Source organism: Gavia stellata, chromosome 20 (assembly GCF_030936135.1).
Source record: "Gavia stellata isolate bGavSte3 chromosome 20, bGavSte3.hap2, whole genome shotgun sequence".
Lineage (NCBI taxonomy): Eukaryota > Metazoa > Chordata > Aves > Gaviiformes > Gaviidae > Gavia > Gavia stellata.
This window is the reverse complement of record NC_082613.1, coordinates 8747634-8769216: the sequence shown is the minus strand read 5'-3', so window position 1 is coordinate 8769216 and position 21583 is coordinate 8747634. Positions and strand designations below refer to the sequence as shown.

Here is a 21583-nt window from a genome sequence, read left to right as displayed (position 1 = left end):
TATTACAAAAGCTGAGCAATCATGGATTAAAAAAGTGCATATTTATAAACTGGTTGTGATCTGATATTAGGTAAATATTTGTTTAATTCTTTTTAAGTGCAATTAATGCTTGTGAAAAGTACTGGATTAACAGCCAGGGAAGCTCAAGTGCTCAGAGCAGATGCAGCATGGACAGATGCGCTGCAAACACCTCCACACCACCCGGCCGGGCTCCCTCTACCTGAGCCCTGAGCTAGAGGGATCACACGGAAGGGTCGGCGACCGGCCGGCTTCTCTGCCCATTTCAGTGCTGGCCTTCCTACTCTTTCTGCCAAACACACCCCTTAGTGCCAATTGGGGTGTTGTGACTTTGGTCAGCTTTTGTCAACCAGGAGCTGGACTGAGACCATCACGTCACAAAACCACTTCCAAATAGGTCTACGTAAAACCAAAAGGTTGAGGCCCAGCTTTTGGTGAAGGGAGAAAAACCTTTCTCACACAGCAAAGTCCAGCCAGAAAAGGCTTCATGAAACCAAAGCTGAGCTCAAGCTCTTAAATTAAAAAGTCAGTTCTGTGTGATGATTTGTTTGGCTCCGTATCATGTCACCAAGTTTTGGTGACGGGTTTCACACGAGAAAGCACCAGGTGATCAGAAAACACAGCCACAGATATTTCTTAGAAAAGAAAGAGTGAGATAGAAAGGATCCAGCCCCACGTTTACAGGCAATCACTTTCCAATTTCGGCTCAAGGAACATTTTGGCCAGAGATGGATTATAAAATACACAATAACAGGTAAGTGTTCAGTGCAACCCTCTCTTCCAGCACAAAAATCCTCAATTTTCAGAGATTCTCAGTCTTGCAAACCGTCCCCAGGTTCCAGAGTACGGGGATGCTTCTAGGCAATGTAGAATTCCCACCAGCATGGCTGAGCCCAGTTCTGGTCTTGTCCCAGCACCCCGTCGGGTGCTTAATGCCAGCGGCACCCGAGAGAGCCGAGTCGTGCCAAGTATCCCCAGGACAGACCCCTCAACATACCTCAGCTCCTGCAGCTTCCCCAGCCTGGGAGCTGAATAATAGTTGTCACTACCCAACAGCATGGAAAATATTACCAGGATTTTCACATGTTTTTAAAGATTTCAGTGTATCCAGCAGGAAATACCTGAAACAGCTCCACAGTTTGAGATTAATTAGCACTATCTGCTCACCCTTGGGCACAGATCAGTTTGTGTCATAGGCGAAAAGGGTTTCATTTAAATATTTAAATAACTGTTCCACCATTTTCTCCAACTCCTACACTACACGAGGCAGCATTTCCCATAAGCAAATAATAATGCACATAAAGCCAGGTAGGAGCTGGCTGCGCTTTCTGCAAAAGTAGCAAATGATCGTAGTGAAACTTTTACACGCAGTGAGATTGTGATTTCAGGGGTTTCTGTTCATTTTCAGTTTTAAACACTTATTAGTGTGAAAGCAAAATCCTCCACTGATTTTTGACTGCCACTTTTTGCGCTCAACGTTTTGCACAACCTTCCACAAAAAGAAAAAAATGTACCAGGAACTGCTGAGCCCTCATGCTTAGTGGGAAACCCCGACCAGCCAACCAAACAAACCAGCACACAGAAAGCCTATGTGACGGGATGGGAGACGACTGGGAGAGTCCAGCTTGCAGATTTCTTAAGGTTCCCTCTGGCTTTTAATCCTAGCACAGAGCTGTTTTGGGGATGGGAAAACAGCAACGAGTAACTGAATTTGGAGCCGAACATATTTTTAGCATCGTTGATCTCAGATATCAGAGCTTTGGCATTCACAGGATTAGTGTGTCATTCAGATCACTCAAACTCTGACGCATCGAGCCTAGATATTGATGCTACGATTCACTTTGAATAAAACTCGTCACTCCTTTGGACTCGACAGAGCAACACACCCCTCCGCAGTCACACAACACATCACTCCCACCGCTTTCAGAAGAATCACTCCCATTTAAATTGATGCAAGAGAGCAAAATCGGCAGCAAGCAGAGCAAGGCTTGACGCCAGGACTTGAGGCAGGATTCGTACAGTGATCAGCAATTGCAGGACAGCTCTGCAGGCTGAACAGCTTCACATCAAGGAACAGCGACCATTTCAGTTCCCCATTCAACGCACCTACAGGGAGAGCTGCCCCCACCGTACACATTAAACCGCATTATCTGTGCCAGATAGACACCAGGTAAAAAATTACAACTCCTCACAACACATGTTGAGCAGCAAAGCTGGCATGTATAGGTTTGTGTTGCGGGGTATGGGGAAAGCAAACATATATTTGTATGTGAACGTGTAACTTTTAAAGTCTTCTGAATAACAAACACTCACCACCACCCACACTTTCTGCCTACTAAAAATTGGGCTTTACGTAACCCAAGTTTTCCTTGCTTTTCTCTGAAATATTGTGTTTAAACAAGCAGTTTCATCCTTGGCATTCACCCTCGGAGAGGATCCACGTTCCAGATATTAATAACAATGTTTACGCACAACAACAAGCTGCAGCATGCCCTTGCCTCCATACAGCACTCCCGCAGAGCACTCCTCTGCAGTGCTTTACGGGCCGTGCAAACCGGGATCGCTCCCAGGCCCTGAGCGAGGCAGGCGCCCTTTGCCAAGCAGACTACACCCACAGCCTTCTGTAGAGCAAAAATATTTAGTTTCCCCCACACGGCAAATTATCAATAAAGCAGGCAGCAGCACAAGAATGTGGGCAAGACTGCAGACGAGAAAACCTCGGCTCTTTTGAAGAGTGCCGGGGGAACCGTGCCAGGCAGAGATGCCCAGAGGCGGAGGCTGCGTCTGGGGCAGGGGAGAGGCTGCTGGCCCTGACTCATCGGCTCGGCTTCCTCAGGACCTGGGGCTCGGGGGGTTTGGGGCGATCTCCTGAGTCCCAGCCCTGCATAACTTCAGAGGTACAATGAAATCACTGTCCCTGGTGCTATTGCCCACGCCTGTGACGTCAGGGACCGTCGCCACAGAAATGCCGGTGATGCTACAACACGAGGCTCTGACCTTACCGGGGAGGGAAAAGGGGCGGTTGGGTAAAGCAGAGAGTGCAGATCTCCGGGAGTAAAGGGCTTTTCCATCAAAATCAAGAGAATTTCTGCATTTCGCTTCAGTAGGACTGGCTGACCCACTCCCGGCCAACTTGGCCAACAGGCAGGTTGGGGTTTGGAATCTGCTTGAGGAAGGGGCAGACCGGAGCCAACATCCCAGCTTCCCCCGGCAAGCACCACAGGAGTTTGGGTTTGTAAACAATGCCACGCTCCTCCCTCCGAGAGGGGCAGCGAGGGACAGGGAGAGGTTGCTCCCCGGCAGCCCAGCTGCTTTCTCACTGCATTTGCAGAGACCAGTGGGAACGTGGAGCAGCCCAGGGCACGGGAATGGCTCCAGGCAGACGGCCCCAGCAATACCCATGCTTCTCCCTGAGCTGCCAAGGTGAGCTTGGTTAGGGTGGCAGCAGCTGAGGACAGCGAAGCTCACACTGCTGGCCCTCTGCCACGCTGGGGACGGCAGGAAGCAGCCCTGCCGCCCTCCAGCTGGGCTCCCCAAGGAGACAAGAGGCCATTGCACCCCCTTAGGAGAGAATAATTACGTGACAGATCAGCCTAGCAAAGGTGTTTTTCAAGAACTGAAGCAGCTTTGAAACCTTTGTGCAGGTGCCCCAGAGGTACACCTTTGCACCCAAGGTTGTGCCACCTTCAGGGGTTCATCTGTCCCTGCATATTGCATCCCAGAACACAGAAATACTCCTGCAAAGGACTGTCCTCTCCTCTGCTCTTCTGATGGACATCTCGGTGAGCAGCACAGCAGCTTCAGCACAGCTCCTCTGACACCCCCCTGCACGTGCAGTTACAGTGCTTCCCCACCTCCCTTCACTCAGGCATTTCCCAGCCTGAAATTTCGCTGCTGAATCACCCTCTGATTCACTACCAAAAGATCCTTCTTGTTTGAAAGGGGGTTAAAAGAAAGCGAGCTTCACACCCAGACAACACTGGCACCTCGTCATGTTCTCAGTCAGCAAACAGCCTACTCCCCTGCGTCACCCAAGCCTCACGAGGAGGGAGTCCTACCTCCCAGCCCCCTGGGATCCTGCCCGAACTGCCTCCAGCTGCCAGCTCTTATTCCCTTTCTTCCACAGCCTTCACCCAGTTACTAGTTCACAAGGCCATCCCACAGTAGGGAATGGAAGCAGGGCTCTGCATCCCCGTGTTGTAAATAAACAGCAAACCAGCTCCTGCAGCCGGGCTCAGGACCTGGGCAGCCTCCCAGGTGGGTCCCTTCAGGACTGCCCTTAGCACTGATCAGCTAGAAGAGTTAAAACACAGGTGAAACAGATCAAGGGATTTAAGTTTCCCAGGGCTTAACCCTTGATTCAAAAAACTCCTTTTCACACACCTCTGAAAGGCAGAAAGGAAAACCCACACCAGGACCTGCTGGGCTCCAGAGGTTTCCCAAGCCGGAGGGGACGCACACCAGTGTGTGCGCTCACGGCTTTGCAAGAGCCCACCCGCCGCTGGGTTTGAAACAAGGCAGGAACTTCAAAGCTGTTCAGTCAGCCAAACGTGACCTTGCCAATTAGCATGAAATTAGGGAATAACAGATCACCCGAGCAACTGCATTCCATGATGGGTTTATACAAACCATCATCTAGGAAAAGCTAAAGATAGACACGTGCAAGACAAGGGAGCCAAGGGAAGGCAGGGGGAGAAGTTTGGTTTTGACCTCACAAGTGTTCGCTGCAGGGCAGCTCCTGGGATTTAAACAGCGTTCCTTATTTGCATAAGTAAAGAGTCCAAATTTTTTTTAATTACTTTGCTTATTGTCATTTGAAGGGGCCAGTCCGGAGCTTTTTTGCATTTTTCAAAAGCCGAGTTGTCTGTTATTTACACTTGCTGCTTGGAAGCTCAAAGTGAAAGTTGGTTTCCTGAGTGAAATCTGGTATTCTCTGTTACATGTGCCTATTTGTTTCTTTACTGCAGGGCTGCCGCTGAACACTGCCTCCTGTGTTACTGAGCCAGTCACCAGGACTGAGCTGCAAGCATTTTCTTTTTTTTTTTTGCTTTTAATAGCTTTGTACTGCGGAGAAAAAGAAGGAACGAGGCAAATGATACAGGGCTTGACACCTACAAGACATGGCAATGTCCTTGGGAGCCTGTCAACATACAAACAAGCATTTAGGGGAATATTAATATTTATAGATGCTCTCTGCTTCCCCTGTCTGTATTACACATACATAGACCTTGTAGATTCACATCACCAGATGCAATGCAAGAGTCTGCTGAGCTGCAGCAAAGGCTTAAGCCTACGAGAAAACACTTTCCCATTTGCATTCTCACCTGTTGTCTTAGAGCAGGATTTTGCCTGGAATCTTATCTAAAGGTGGGGCTTGTTGGGATTTTAAGTTTCAAAACACCCCTCAGAGGATCAGTTCTCAGAAGGGTTAACCTCAAATATTAAAAATTATGTGGCAGCTTTAACTATCAGTGGATCATCGCACAGTGAACACAGAATAAAAATACATGAAGTGAGCTGCTGACGCAGAGCAGTTGTCCGGCTTTTCAGTAGTTTGTCTCTCTTAGTGGCCAACAACAGGTATTATGGAATAATACACAAAGCAGTTATCAGAACTTACTCATCTGAGAGTCCTAGTTCAAATGCTCATTGACTTTCTGTCAATCTTCCCCACTAAGAAACACGGATATTCAGCACCTTTCAAGTCTGAAATAAGCTAAAACTCAGGATACCACTAGCAATACCTCCACGTGTATCTCTCAAGGGAACACTTCTAACACATTTTTTTAAAAGGAGACAGAAAACATCTTCAATGCCCAAGTGAAATCACAGTTTCAACCTAAGAGCGCAGGATACCCGCTTTGCCCAAACTTCCCAAGGCCTGTTCGCCTGGGCGCATCTCTGAGTTCAGCCTGCTGAAGGCAGATGTTTCTGGTTTGCAAATGCTGAGAAGAAGATAGCTAATTAAAGTCTGGCAAGTAAGGGTAAAAGGCACATGGAAAAATGGCACTTTGTACAGCACTCCTGCTTTTGGAAATGGTTGGCTTAGAGAGGAATATCTAATATTAATAATATTGACTGTAGGATTTTTATTTACCCTGTTTTCCCCTGTTGCTTTTACAGCAGTCCATGTTCCTGTTGTCTCAGGCACACATAAGCATTACTGAATGCCAACCGCTTTCAGGAAGGTTATTTCTGGCATTTCCATGGCAACAAGTTGTGATATAGATCCTACTTTTAAAACACAAGCTTAGGTGGATACTGTCAAATCCCAGCCTTTTAAAAAATTGTTTATCAGAAATGAACTTTCATCCCAATCCATTCCTAAAGCCCCAAATTTACATTTTTTCCCTAAAAAAAATTTATTTTTTTTTTTAAATCACTTTTAGCATGTTTACAGAGATTTGTTATTACAGGACTTGTCGTGAGCGGTGGGTGGAGCAGGCCAGACTGTGAGGAAACCAGAGCCTCTTTAAATGGGCTTTGAATGTAGGAACCAGTGCTGGGATCCACAGACACTCCTATGGTTTTGGTTCCATTTTGAATCCCCCACTGAAAAGGACTTGTTTTCCCAACTGCAGTTCAGACGAGGCCAGAATCGCACATGAACAACGAGCATCATTTACCACCGGCATGTGGATAAAGCCCTTTCTCGAAATTTGAACATTTTCTGTTCTCGTGTAAACACGCTTTAATCTTTTGTACATTAAAGGTCACGGATGTATACTGGATTGCTTACAGACTCTAGCTGGTGCCTTTTCAAAGCGAGAGAGAATATTCTCCAGATTACAATACTCGTATATATGGTTGTGATCTTTTTTTTTTTATGCTAATGATTTCCATCTTTGGAACAAACAAAATTACTACTAATTATGGTTTCTAGTCATTCGAATGTGGAGAAAGCTGGCTCAAGAAGGAAGTTACTTCTACTACAAGCATACACTGCTCTGCATTTATGCAGTTTGAAGATTAAACTTTCTAACCCCCACCTACGTACTATGATATCTGTGGAACTTCCCACTTGAGGCTTCACAGCAGTAGTCTCTACTATCAAGATGTGAAAAAAAACCCCAGCATCTGAAGCTTTCACTGAGATTTAATGTATTTTCATTAAAATCACTGACCTCCCCCCACTGTAGATCTATTTTAGCATGGTTTGATCTAAATTAAACCTTGAAAGAAAATTCAGCTTTGTACATATGATGACATTAACCATCCTCACTCAGCTTTGATGCCGGTGCACATCTGTCTATTTAAACAAGTAGAGAAAGAATAAAACTCAGTAACAACTCTCCATTTCACTAATGATACCACAATTCAGGCCTAGTAGGTCTCCTCCTGCACCATCCCCTAGGAACACAACATCTCTTTCTTCATATGCCCTGGAGAAATGCCACCTCTCAGCTGTGCAGAATCAAAACGAATGCATCTTAGAAACAATATCCCAGCAATTCTTTCCTCTGGGTCCTGTCTCTTTTAGCTTTGTCTGGTTTACACAAATCTGTATTTTATGGCATAGGAAGTATTGCTTTTTAGTATCATCAACAGATAGAGTTACCATTTAGAAAGTCAGGGAACACTTGTCACAGTGCTTTTAGTATCACAGACTTGCATAAACTCAGAGAAGTGGGAGAGCAGTCTGCAAATCTTTCTCTTTTTTTGTTTTTATTTTAACTTAAGCTGATGGTGTTTGGACCCAAACTGGAAACCAGATCTCCTCAGCTCCTTGCCATCCAAGCAGGACGGTCAGACTCATCGCAGGTAACTAACTCCTCGGGGATCCTACACCCTGTGCTCAAGCTGCCTTTCTGAGTTTCCAGCACACCCTCTACCATGATGATGGCAGTCACAAGGAGAACAACCGAGCTGAGCTCCGCTGCTTCGCCTCTCACAGGCGCGCTCTCACAGCCGGCTGCGCAACCTCCTAAGGAACAGGAAGGTCCCACGGCCGCTTTCAGGTACTCCATCACCTGATGGGGACCACGCCACTTGCCGCCACTGACAGTGGCCGTTCGCAAGCGCCCGCTGGCTAAAGCAGCACCGCAAAACCCCAAAGCCCAGCCCTGAGCACAGCCCCTCAAGCAGCACACCGCCCGGCATCCACCGCCACGCCGGTCCCGGGCACTCCCACCGGCGCACATGCCCGGCTGCAGACCCAGCGGGGGGCCGCGGCGGGGCTGACCCCGGGCAGGGCGGGGGCCCGGCAGCACCCCGGGTCTCCACCGCCCTCCGAGGGGCTGCCGGAGGGCGCAGGCAGCGCCCGGCCCGGCCCCCGGCGCCGCTCGTCCGGCAGAGGCGGCCCCGTCGGGGCGCGGCACCGGCTCCTCCTGCGGCGGCTCCTCACCAACCTTCGATCGGCTTCAGGTAGTCGTAGTCGAAGAGGATGGAGAAGTCAAACTCCTCCTGCGGGCTGCCCTCCCGGGCCGGGCCGGGGCCGGGGCCATGCGCGGGGCCCCCCTCCTGCGGGTCGGGCTCCGCAGCCTGGGCGGCGGCGCTCATCGCGGCCAGAGCCCGCCTGGCAGCGGCGGGGCGGGGGGGGGGGCTCGCCCGGGGCTGGCCGGCTGCCGGCAGGAGCCCGAAGTGCGATAACCGCCGCGAAACCTGTCGGTATCCTTCCAAGTGGAGTGGAGAGGAGTTGAGGGAGGAAAAAAGAGGGGGGAAAACAGGCAAAAAGAACTCCCGGGGGTCGCTGGGGCGGGCGCGGCTGCCCCGACGGCGGGGGGGGCGGGCGGCGAGCGCCGGCGGCGGCACACGAGGGGGATCGGTGCGACGAGCGGTGGCAGCTTCCTGCTCCCGAGCAGCCACCTGCCGCCGGGGCCGCCCCCGGGGAGGAGGAGCCCGGCCCGGGCCGCACCGCACCGCACCGGCCCCGGCCCCGCCGCGGGGGAGAGGCGAGTCCCTGCGGGGGGGATGCGGGCAGCGGCCCTGGTGGGAGAGCGGAGGAGAGGGCCAGGGCAGGAGGGAAGTAATGGCCTTGCACAGGGATGGGAGCCTCCAGAAACCCCGTTCAGCCCCCGCTCGCTGAGCCGCCCCTGCCCTGTTACCCTAGGTTGGGCAGGACTTGCTGTCTGGCCCAGAGCCGCCTCCTCCCCAGCAGGCAGGCCCCTTTCTGTTGAGGTTTCCAGGGTCTCCAGCCCAGGTGCTGCCCTTGCCTTCTCCAGGCTTCATGTGTCCCGCGCCACGTGCGCCTGCCTCCCACCGCAGACTGCTGCGAAGGCAGCAGCAGCAGGTAGGGTTCTGGGTGCATCTCATTCTGCAATCACAGGCCAACCTCTCTCAACTGGAGCACCTTTAAAAACATCAAGTCCATCATGCACAAGGCCTCTGTTCTCCTCCTGCCTTGCTCACAAACAGTGTTCCACAGAATGGGCTCTTGCCGCGTTCCCTGCTGACCACAGTGCCGGTGCTGCCAGCTTCCCCAGGTACCCTCGGCCACCTTCGCCACATTGACTCCATTCATCAACATCTTCCCTGGGCCCTTCACAGGGTGCTGGTCGCTGCCTCCCAACAGCCTTCTACCCTTCCGACGGCTGCTACAACCAGCAATGACTTCACTCGTGGGTAACTGGAGATCCTAAATTTGTGTGTTTAGAGCATCTGTGGTCAGAAGACTCTGTTCCCTCGCTTACCTCTTTGTATGGTCCCCTTTATTAGTGTACGGACGGCTGTCACCGGGTCTGTGAGTTTGAAAAATGCTCTTAGTCTGTAGACAGGGAAGGGAGGCAAAGGCAGAGGGACCAAGATCATTAAAAAAGTATTTTGGTGTTTACTTCAATTTGTTTTTATTTACTAAGCCTGCTGCACGACAGCATTAACTACGTTACAAATCTGACCCTAAGTTACTTGTCTAAGGTCACAGAAAGTCTTGTTTCATAGCACACATGAACCAGAATCTCTATGTTTAGGTTTATACCCTGTCACCTCTATCATCAATGTGGCCAGCCAAGTAATGACAAATCACCTTCTCATCACACCCTTTTGCTCCATCCTTTGCCAGTCCAGAGTGCAAGAACTCGGACTTTTCCTGTGATTTGAAACGAGTTTCTTCACTGAGCTTCTGAAGGAGCCCAGCAGCCAGGGTTGTACCAGCCGGTCACCCCGCAGCAGCTACTGGGGGACGTTAGAGGCACCTATTGGTGAGCAGAAACACTGCACGGCGCTTTCGGGTGCGCGAGGGGAGTAAGGGGAACGGCAAAAACCGTTCTTGCAGCTGCATGGAGGCAGGAGGGGAACAATCAGACTGGAATTAGGCCTTCATGGCATTCATTTGTTACTGGAAAGTGCCGAGGGATAGGGAAACCAGAGTTGCAGAAAGGGCAGGTGATCCTGCGGACGGGATGTGCCGGCGTTTTTACTCAGGTATTTACAGAAGGAGACGGTGAGCTGGAGATACCGGGAACCCTACTGGTATATTCTCTCTATACGTTTTCTGCTGGAGTGCAATTTCAATGGAGAGGGAAAAGCCATTACTCCATATTCACAGCCACTGGATTAATGAGTGATTTCACTGCGCTCGATGCCATACTTTAATTCAGCAGAGATTGAAAGGACAATATTTTTTCTCAGTAATGCATAATATACGTAGTAACACAATAGCTTCCTTGGACCAAACCGTTTGAACTTTCTCCTGCACACGCTGCCAAAACGACGGGGAATGGCGCTTTGCTGGGTTTCCCCATGGTCAGCACACAGCCCCGGGCGCACGTGCACACGCATGTGCAAGCGGCGTGAAAAGGCCACAGGCTGCATCTGTCTCCTCTCGTGCAACATGATGCCACTGCCTGACCCGATGTGGCTCCTTGCTTGGTGCAGGCACCGCTGAAGCCAGTTTTGGAAAGGATCCAGCGCTCGCTCTGTGGTTGAGCTGGAGACCACAGTTAAAGTCTACCTCATCTGCTGCAGCGATTCTTAATACTACGCACGGCGCTCACTCTCTGTAGTTTCGTAGTGTCTGGTTCGGCCAGAGCCAGGGCCCTGCTGCCGCGGGGCACAGAGGGGGAAGCCAGAGCAGCCGGTGATTAGCGGTCTTGGCTACCGGCATTCAGAAATGAGGGCACCCCAGAAAGCTGCAGATGGGGTTGAGCTCTTACCCTCAGGAACGTGCATGGGGAATGGAGGCTGCCGGACCTTGGGGAACATGTGCTGCTCTGTCTGAGGGCGTGATTGGTTCTGAATTGTTTAAATGTGAAGAAAACATATATTAAATTGGCCTATTTATATATCTGTTCGAAAATGATGCTTACTGTTTGCTGGAGCACCAGCCTTTTATCGTTGGCCCTTGTATTTAAAATTCATTAGAAAAACCAAATATACTTGCTGATCTTGGCTTAGCACTAAAGAGAGCTGTCATCCTTGCAGCTAACAACACATGGAGCACGATTGGATAGCAACATTTGTATTAGCCACAAAAAGAAAAGACACGAACAGTAACATTGGCCTTTTTAAGTAAGATACGGGTGATTGGCAGAAGAGCATGGGGAAACGACCCCAATTTCTGCTAAATCTTTATCCGATCCTTTATCCTTTAGTTCCTAGCTCGCCTGCAATCCATTAAGCATGTGAAGTTTCAAACTTATCCTCAGCTACTCCTAGAATTAGTAATACTCCACAAATGGAAAATGTACCTTTTGCTTTCCAAGATGACCATGTCATTCGAAATAGTTTCACCGCTAATACATGCAATCATAAATTCTGACACTGGCGAGGAATTAGGGTGACAAGACAGCAATGAGAAAAGTGTTAGAGAAACGTAGGAATTAGCTCAGCTTATAGGATTCAACCCTTTTGCCCAGTGGACAGCTTGACAGATGTCAAGGAGCCATAGCCACCAGGCATACAATCAACTGGATTCCCTCTGCTCCCTTCTGCAGCTCGCAGGGCACATAAGGACATTGGTCCCATACGACGGCTACGGCATATCGTATAGGAACAACAGTTTCCACAGGCTTTGAGTGCACAGAGGTGTGAGTTATAATGCTATACTCTGTGGGCTGTGTTGGAAGCTACCACTGTGTTATTTTGAGCAGAAATGGTGCAAATCCACAAAATATAGATCTGGCCTAAATAGTAGAGATGCATGAAACCATTACTAGGTGCAAGCAGCTGCAGAATTCAGCTCAAGTGGCAGCTGTAGTTTTTGGAGCACTCCAAGGGCTGAGCGTAGTTTAGTTTAGACCCAAAACATGCTCTTGAGCCAACAATGAGAATAAAACATATTGTTTAAGTTTTAGCTGTTATAGCTACATAACTGACAAATACTGCCCACAGTCTGTCATTAATAATTAGTGATGAAGAAAAGGCAGGGAAACTACTAGACTTAAGTAGACTGTGGATTCTTCAGCTCAATAGATACACTCAGAAAAAGCATCCAGCCACTCCAAATCAAAGGAAAAACCCAAACAACGTGACAAACACTTCCTAATGCTTGTTTTCCATTAGGGCTGGAGTGAAAGGCTGGAATACGGTGTCCAAAGACCAGAAATACTAGTTGGTTTCCCTAAATCTCAATCTTTTTCATATCAGAAACACTTCCTTTCTACAAGGATCCTCCATTTATTTCTCCCGTTACCACCATCAAAAGGCCGACATGGCCACAACCCCCGGCCACGCGTCACAACTCCGCTGGGGTGCACAGCACCCACATTAGAGATCTGGGAGTCAGCATTAACTCCTATTTTTTTCTGTAAAGCTGTTTTCATGAGCCAAAAAGGTGTTTCAAGAACTTAAGCAAAGTCTGTCCTTGGCAGCATTAATAAAAATTGCAGCCACGTATGCTTGCAGCAGGCTCTGCACAGAGCAGAACTGGAAATACATTGTGCTGCCATTTCAGGGAACTGGAGAATGGAAGGAGTCCTTTTCCACATAGTTGGATCAGCGCTTGCCTTTGGCAGGGTTTTGCGTTAATAAACTTTAAAAGTATGTGAATACTGGACTACCTAGGTACTAGGGGACGAGGAATCCAAAAACAAAGCTAAGAAAGAGTAGTTTCTAGTGTAATATAAACTATGATTTAAAATGTACTTAACATATTTTTCTGTGTTTAAATTTTCTGCAGACCTAATTTATCATTTACTATTTACAGTTTCTACTTATACTGTCCCATTGTATTCCCTGTACCAATAACTTCACTAATGCAAGCGATCGGATGACGCTCCGAGCAGAAGAAAGTTTTAGACGATCTGCTCAGAAATACAGTGACTGTGCTAATTATCACGTGGCCCACATTATATATAATTTACACTGGATCTGTAATACTGTAACACCCTTATATTAAACTTTTTAAAAGAAAAAGAGGTAAAGTGGATTAAAAATGCTGCACGTCTATTTAGCAGCTAAAACCCAAAGAAAGTACGAATCAATGCTGTCTTAAAAATCTAAGTGTTCTAATGGTGTATGTGGCAGGCATTAGAAATTTAACAGGCAACTAAAACTTGCACATGGACTTAATCCAAGCTCTTTAAAATGAGCTCAGACTGTGAGCGACTAGTTGCTTGGTCTGGAGTGTGGGGAGTGCTATTAGAGGGGAAAAAAAGAGAGAGAGAGAGAGAGAGGGGAGAAATATTCTGGTACTTCCTTTGAGAGACACACATGCACACACGCTACTATTCAATTTTGGGGTCAGGTTGAGTCAGAGATATTACCCCCCAATTTTAGGCTTAAAGTGGTTTGGCAAGAAAGGACAATGGAAAAATTGCTCATATCTCCATGTTCCCATTAAGTTCTGAAGTCTGCTGTGCAAACCAAAGGAATGCACATATCATAGTTTAAAAAAATAGATTAAGCCAGTAGTGGAAAAGAAGTTCTAGGATATTATTATCCTTGGCTATTTTCAAAAAATGAATGATGAAACATTTCAGTTAGAATATCTATTGGAATGTTATAAAAGAGTGCTCCAATTATGTCAGCGTCCCATCTGTGAATATGATTCCTGCCCTGTACGAAAGACTCAGAAATAATTTGCTGACCGGTAGCTGGTGTAACTGTGTCCCGCAGAGCAGGCTTACAGATAGAAAGGGGCTACCTCGACTGACAGAGCATTTACGGATGAGGGACAATAAGATGACACAGGGACTCATGCCCACCTGATGAAAATCTCTGCCGTGGCTGTTGTCTTGCTGACACTTGCAGAAGCACAGCTCAGGGAGCAAAGCTACTGAAGCATCTTTTTGCTAGCAGGGTGTTAGGCTATGCAAAGTCTTCCTTTGCCATTCTGAGCCTGCTCTAATCATAAAAGGGGACTAGGGCCTAAAATTATTAGCACATCATCATTTACATACCCTGCATTAATGAGACTCTTGCACTTTGTTGTGGGTGCAGAAATCCTCCCAAAGCCAGAGACTGATCCCAAAAGTGCCATGTGCTATTAACCCCTAGCAGCTCTTTGTGGAAAGGTTGGGAGCAGACTTGTGACACGAAGGCGAGTCAGTGCCAGGATCTGCTCCCATCGCCCCTATGCCACTGGCAGGAGCAAGCGTTTTGTATAAAGGAAAAATACATGCTGGTGCCTAGGAGCATATTCTTTTTGGAGCATCCCTGGGCTCTGTTGTGCAACTGACTGCACTGCTCGTCTGGCTACTGTGGTCTCAAGTATTTGATCTGAAAAAAAAGAAAAAATCAGTGCCTTTCATTTTGGGCTGTGACTGCAGGGCTCTGGGGAACATCTACTCTGGGGAAAGCAGAGCTGCGCAGCAATGGAAGGAGCTGTGGTAGCTGCCGGTGGAGTGCTGCCTTGTGCTTTGATCCTATAGCAGGTGACAGCGGGACCTTGCCAGCACTGAGCAGAGCAAGAAGTCTCCTATCTTTCCCCTTCCTGCTCTCTCTGCGGCAAAGCAACTTCTCCGGGGTGTCGTGAGAGTGACTAAGAGCAGCTGAAGCGCTCAGAAGAGAGGGAGTTCTGTCCGGAGAAAGCCGAGGATACACGAGGCAGGGCAACGGCCAGATCCTAAGGCGGTATAAAGCCATCCAGAGCCTTTCCATTGGCCTGTCCGAGAATTGGACTCCCCTTTGGGTGGCGGCGGGGCGGGGAGCGCGGCGGGCAGGCTCGGCGCTGGCCGGCCGGAGGGCGGGGGGAATCTAAAATGGAGCGAGTGGATGGGAAAGCGCTTCCCTTCTCCACCTCCTGCCGCCTCTCCCCGCTGCTCCCCGGACCGGTAGCCCTGTAAAAATTGCAACTCACCTGCGCTTCCCGCCCGGCCCGCGGGGCGCGGCGCCGAGCACCCCGGGGGAGCGGGCAGGCGGCCGGGGCTGGGGGCTGCCGGGCCCGGCGGGAGCAGCCGGGCTCGCTGGTCCGCGGGCGCTTTACAAGAGCCGGGCTGCGGGCGGCGAGGGCTTTCCCGGCGCGGAGCATCCTCCGCCTGGCTCCGCCGCTGGTGGCCGCGCCGGCCCCGAGGAGCCCAGGCACGGCCGTGCCCGGAGACCCCCTCCCTCTCCGCTAACAGCGCTCGGAGGGACGCCCCTTCCCCCGGCTCCCTGCCGGCGTTGCACAGCCGCGGCCGTGCCTGCAGCCCCCTCCGCGCCCCCAGGCAGGGCCGCTCCCGGCGCCGCGCCCTCCCCCGGGCCCACAGCCTCGCTCGCCGCCGCGGGGGGCGGACGGAGGATGCCGCGGCCCCTCCTAGACGGCGGCCCCCCGCCTCGGTGGGGCCGGGGCGGTAGCGGGGAGATGGCCGCTGCGGAGGGGGGTGATGGTTCGGGCCGGAGCGGCCGCGCAGGGGGCGCGCACTGAGCGCTGACAGCGGGGCAGACTCCTCCTCTCGCCGCGCTTAACTCTTGCCGCCACCGGCACCGGCACACGGCGGCGGCCGCCCCCGGCCCCCCGGCGCGGCTCGACCCCGCCCGCACGCCCCGCGGGGGTGCCGCGGCCGCCGGGAGCCGGGGGCACCCCCGAGGGCAGCGCGGCCGCGGAGCCGCCACCCCCAGCCCAGCGCTGCCGCGGGCTCCGCCGGGCCCGGGGAAGCCGCCCGCGACGCCCCGAGCCCCCGAGCCGGGCAGGCGGCGGAAGGGTTAAGCGGCCGGGAGGTTAGTCAGCGAGACTCCGGGGGTGACGGCTTGGAAGAGGGGAGTCCCTCTGGCTGAAGTTTAAAGGAGGTTTCTCCAGACAGATTTGTATCGCCTTCGCGGAGCGCCTCAAACCAAACCTAAAGCCGGTCCAGTCCCTTCCCCGAGAGACCTTCTCGCCACGAACCCCTTCCTGCCTCGCCAGCCGAGCTGCCTGCGAGCGAGCTAAAGCCGGCGGGGTAAAGCACCCGGCCGGGGGGAGACCTGGAGAGACCCCCGGGGAGGGAAAGGCACAGGAGGGCACACACACAGCACCCGGACACGCAGCGCGGGAGTAAGACCCTACCTTGATCCATAGACCTCATGATGTGGTGGTAATGTACCAGCCTGCAGGCAGTTTCTCTCTGCATCAGGAATTTAAAAAAAAAAAAAATCAATAGCAGAAAAAAAAAAAGAGAAAAAAAAGGAGAAAAAAAAAAAATCTTCTTTAAACCATGTTCAACCAGTGCCGCCCGGACAGAGGGAACCCCTCTTGCTCGCCTCCTCCGTAAGTGTTTGGAGGTGCAAAGAGGGATCCGAACTGGGCTGAGCTTGTTCCTGAAGTGAAGTCAGTTCTCTGCTCCGAGATGAGGGTTACTAGAGAGGGAAAGGCCACTTCCTTCCCTGCTCCGAGTGTTTATAGTCTTTGAATGCTGTAAAATAACGGGATTCCCTCACTGTTTCCTCCTGTTTATCCCAGTGCCATGGAAACCCCTGGATCGCCTCCATCTCCCAAACTGAGGGCTTTCCTGCAAACTTCACACTCAGGAATCCATGACGTCTCCCAGCTCCGGGCCAAGGCAGCTCTGCGGCTTTCTCAGTCTGCAGCACAAGCACTTAATTGTTGAGCAGAAAGTTAGAGAGCGAGAAAGAAAGAAATATGGATGATGTTAAAAATCCCAGTGTGTGCTTTTTAAACAAAACTTGCAGGAACTGCAAAGCCTTTCAAAGCAACGGGGCTTCTGTGCAGAAGTTTTCCTTCTTCCCAGCAGAGACAAGCTCGGACTGCTGCTGCTTTTACCTTTGAATAAATCATTCAGAAAACCGAAGTCCCCAGCTTATATTTACGTCTTTTAAATTCGCCAGCACCTTATTAATACCCATCTTGTTACTGGCAGAGGTTTGGGCTTCTGATTACCACTGGCTCAATTCTTCATACAGAAGACGAAAAGAAAAAAAAAAAAATCGGTTAATTTGTTTAGTGGCATTTCACAGACCTCTCTCTGTTTCTATTTTTAGATCCATTTAGAAGAGAGAGGAGCAACCCCATGGATTTCCATTGATACACGTGGAGCTTAGCAAGAACGAAATAGCCAAGGAAGCCTCCGAAACCAAGACAACCCGTGTGTGTTTACACGTACTATGTATAAACAGGAAAATAAAGCAAAAGAAAACAGGAAAATAAAGTCAAAGATGTCATGAACTGTGTGCTGTCTCGCAACGTATAGTTTTCACTAGCGAGTTAACGAGCATCTGCCTCTCGCTGCCGGGCTGGGCTCGGTACCTCCCTGCAACCGGGCTTGCACGCAGCTTCTCCAGGAGAGATGGGGAGTCCTCGTCCGCAAAAGGCTTCTTCGGGGACGGTGACAGCTCTGCGGTCCCTCGCTGCTTGCAGATAACCCCCAAACGCCGCAGCCTACGTTTTGAGCCGGGGTGGCTGCCGGGGTCAGCGGGAGCCCCGGGCAGCGGCGGGGAGTGAGTCACCGCGGAGGGACTTGGCGCGGAGCTGCGCGGAGGGCTGGCTGGCACCCGCACCGCGTTTCCATTTTTCACTCCCTGAGTCCCAAAATCGACTCGAAGGAGGTATCACAATCAAACTTTCTGCTTCTCGAGTTTGTTGTCCTGCAGGCTAGCAACTGCAGGCAGGCCAGGGAAACTCAGCGCACCTCACTTTCCTAGCCCTTGTCGGTTTTGGACGTGCCGAGGCGGAAATACCTTTCCCCAGCTCCGCGGGCCCGTTATGCAACCGGCTTCCACCGACCCCCCGAAGTGCGGGGGAGCCCCGTCCCGGTAACCCCGCGCCCCTCGGCTCCCCCGGGGCCGCCGCACCAGCCTCCCCCGGAGCCCCCGCCCGGCGGCGGCCGCAGTGAGTACCCCCCCCCCCCCCCGCTCAGCCCCGCCGGCTTTTGGGGAGGCCTTTTTCCCCTCGTCCCCGCAGAGGCTGAGCACCGGGACCCCGTCGCTCCCCCAGCAGCGGCGCCGTTCGCAAGCGTCGCTCCCCGGCCGCTCCCTGGCGGAGGTTCTCCCGCCCGAGCCCCGGGCGCGCCCGGGAAGCTGCGCCTCACGCCTGGGCTCGGCCTGGCTGCTTCGCCCTTCAGGAGCCCGCTCAACGGGCCGCGGTGAAGGCACGATGCGCGGTACTGCAAAGAAACCCCGGCGCTGCCCCCGCAGCGGCCCCGGCCCCTTGGCGGGGGGGTCGCGCCTAAGCTAATGGGCGCGTTCGGTGGGACCCGCTCTTCGCATCAGGTGCGGTAAAGGCGGAACCGCGCGATTCCTTTTCGAAGCATTAAGGGGAAACCGAGGTTGCTTTGCTCTCCAAGCAAAGCAGTTGTTAATTAATTATTAGGTGGGAGAAATCAGTAATTTCGCCCGGCTTCCAGCCCCACCGCCCAAACCCCTCACTGTGGTCACCCCAGCACCGCCCGTTGTAATTGCACTGGGAGATGCAGAGAAGAGGGCCTGGGGCTTCAGGCGAGGGGGAGCACCAAAGCGGAGCTGGGAAGGGGCGAGCAGAGGGAGCAGCCGGGTGCGGGGGGGACACGCACACAACCTGGGGGGGCCGAGGGCACCGGGCCCTGCCAAAGGGCATCCCAGAGCGAGCGGAGAATGGGCGACCCCGACGGAAAGCTTCGCCTCCTCCCACGCTGAGCTATAACCGGGGAGCAGTCACAGCTCAGCGGTTATGGCACACAGGTTGGCTTCCCCAGTCTGGACCGTTTAAAAATACAATGTCTTTCTTTTAATAGCTCAGTTTGATCGGCTCCCGCTAGTTCACATGACAGGGTTTTCCTAAAATATCTCCTTCCACCAAGTTTTTTCCAACTTAAAAATGCTGAATCCTGCTACCCAAATTAAACTCAGTGCAAAGTGAAAAAAAAAAATAAATAAAGAAGTGAAAGAGGGCTGGCGGCTGCCTCCGGACTGCTAGCATTCCCCAAACCAGCATATGACACAACTGTAAGATTTCCAAGGCTTTTGGAGAGTTCAGCGAGAGAATCGTGTCCTCCACTGGCTGCAGCTTCCCCGCTGAGTTAAACTTTCCTGACGGAACCTTTCTCCATCTGGCTCCGGCTCCCAGCGCGTTGTGAGCGGCCGCGGAGGAGAAGGGGGATGTAGTTCAAGTCTTATATAACTGTGCAAGCTGGATGCGGGGGCAGAGACTTTCCCTAGAAACGAGAGATTTTTATATATATATAGTTATTTTTAGCTTCCTTTTTCAAAGGAAGGCCAAATACCTCCGACTTTCCTTTGCTTTCTTATTTTGGTATCACTAAGGGATTTTATTTTTGGAGGTAAGGAGCTATTAATAGCTAATATTTTTAGCTATTTATTCCCTCTTTAGGAGAATACTTCCTCTTCCTTTCAGGGGCGCATTCTGGACCGCATCCCTACCCCTCAACAACAGACCCACCTCCCCACCATGCCCATGGCACCCCCCGGGATTTGCCAAGAGGAGGCCCGGCTTTTGGGGCAGGGGAGGGGGTGCACCTCCTGGCCCCGGCCCGCTCCCTGCCTCAGGGGGCAGGTTTGGAAACCGCCGCTCGCCCCGTCAGCCGCCCAGCCCGTCCCGAGCGCCGGGCTCCCGGCCGAGGGGGGCTGAGCAAGGCGCTCCCTGCCCGGGAGAGGAGAGCTCGGGCGGCTGGGGAGAGCGGGGCCGCCGGGGAGGGCCGGCAGCCGGCCCGGGGGGGCTCCGGGAGTCGGGTCCCGGGGGGGTCCCGGCCCCGGGGGGGGTCCCTAGCTTCCCCCGGCAGCTGCCCGGAGCATCGCCCCGCCAGCGGGCAGGGCCGCTGCACCTCCCGCCTGGGGCTGAGCGCTCCCCGGCCGGCTCCGCGCTGTTAATTGGCAATAAACCCGAAATACTTGGTTGGTGGTGTGGTTTGTTGGTTTTTTGATTTTTTTTTTTTTTTTAATTTCTCATGCTCTCCAGGAGATAAGACATCAAGGCTTCCTGAGGATGTGCTCTCAGGCCATTGGGGCAGCTGCCCGGAGTTTACCATCATAGACTTCACGGAGACATCTCTGTTTTCCACTTGCAAAAGGTATTTCAGGCTCACAGCAACAAGAAGGATTTTTGACAAAAGCTTCTCACCCTTCCAAAGTAAACACCGTTCTCCCCGAACCTGCCATCGCACACACGGCGCTCCCCAGCGCAGCCCCGGCACGACTAAGCCCTGCGGCAGAGCTGTGCCCAAGCACCAGATTCGCACCCTCGGGCTGCGCCTCCGCCGCCCCGCACCGGGACTCCCGGCGGGGGCCAAACGACGCCGCGGCTGCGGCTCGGCCCGCTTAAGTAACGCAAACCGGCCCCTCCCTCCCTTTTCCTACCATCCCGGGGCATCGCGGCTACGCGTTGCCAACCCAAGCTTATTTCTGACAAGGCACTTGTCTATGTAACATATTCACTCCCTTAATTAAGTTACAAAGGGAGGGTCTGATCTTGTAATGAGCTCCACGGGGCCCGGGGAATCCACCCACATCAGCTCCCCGGGACTGGAACTAGAACTGCTTGAAATTTTCCCATCAAAACATTTTTTCCAAATGAGAAATAGCTTTTCATCTGAAATGAAAATTGGTTGAAATTTTCTGGTTTTTCAACAAAACTCAATAAACTGAAAGGCTATTTTTTGAGTTAAAGTAGTTTTTTTTAGTTGGGGTTTTTTTCTCCCCCCCTAAGAACTGGCTTTTAGTAAATGGATTCCGTTGGTGAACATTAAAAATAATTTTTATAAGTGAAGAGTGATTCTTTAATTTATTACTTTTTCTTCAACAAAGGCAACCTCCGAAAACAAAACCACAAATAAAAAAGATATTGAAGAAAGTGTAGAGAACATTCTTCCTCTTCCCCCTCCCCTCGAAAGTTTCCTGTAAAGGAAAAAATAAATGTCTTTCAACTCACTCATAGAACAATAGGGCCCCGCTCTCGCTGTCTTTACTCAGGCAGCGCTTGAATTAGTGTCCTCTTATGGGACCGGGAGGATGTAATTAATTCAGCTGGCCTGATGCGATACCACCCCGGGCCGCCCATCCCCGTGCCCGCCCCCCCGGGCAGCGCGGCCGCGCAGGCAGCGGAGCGCGTTCGCAAAGCCGCCGCTCGAGTCCGGACCCGTCCGTACGCGGCTGCGGCCGACACCCTCTTGCCAGGTTACAGGTGAAGGGAGCACCCCATCCGCACCTGCGGGAAAACCTCCTCTGAGCCTCCGCATCCTGAAAAACCCCACCTGGGGGGGGTTAGCCCAGGGAAAACCGGTCGGCTGAGCCTGCTGCGGGGGGGGGGGCCGGCCCCGCGGCACCCTCCGCCCCGCCCGCACCCCGA

General features: G+C 52.0%; 1 protein-coding gene across 1 annotated transcript in view; it reads right to left on the bottom strand.

The window, feature by feature from the left end:
* The window catches only part of NFATC2 (nuclear factor of activated T cells 2), a 59949-nt gene extending 51432 nt beyond the window's left edge, over positions 1–8517 (bottom strand). The window contains exon 1 of the mRNA XM_059827415.1: positions 8367–8517. Coding sequence (XP_059683398.1) covers positions 8367–8517 — 151 coding nt within the window. The remainder of the gene's footprint in view (positions 1–8366) is intronic.
* Positions 8518–21583: the final 13066 nt, after the last annotated feature.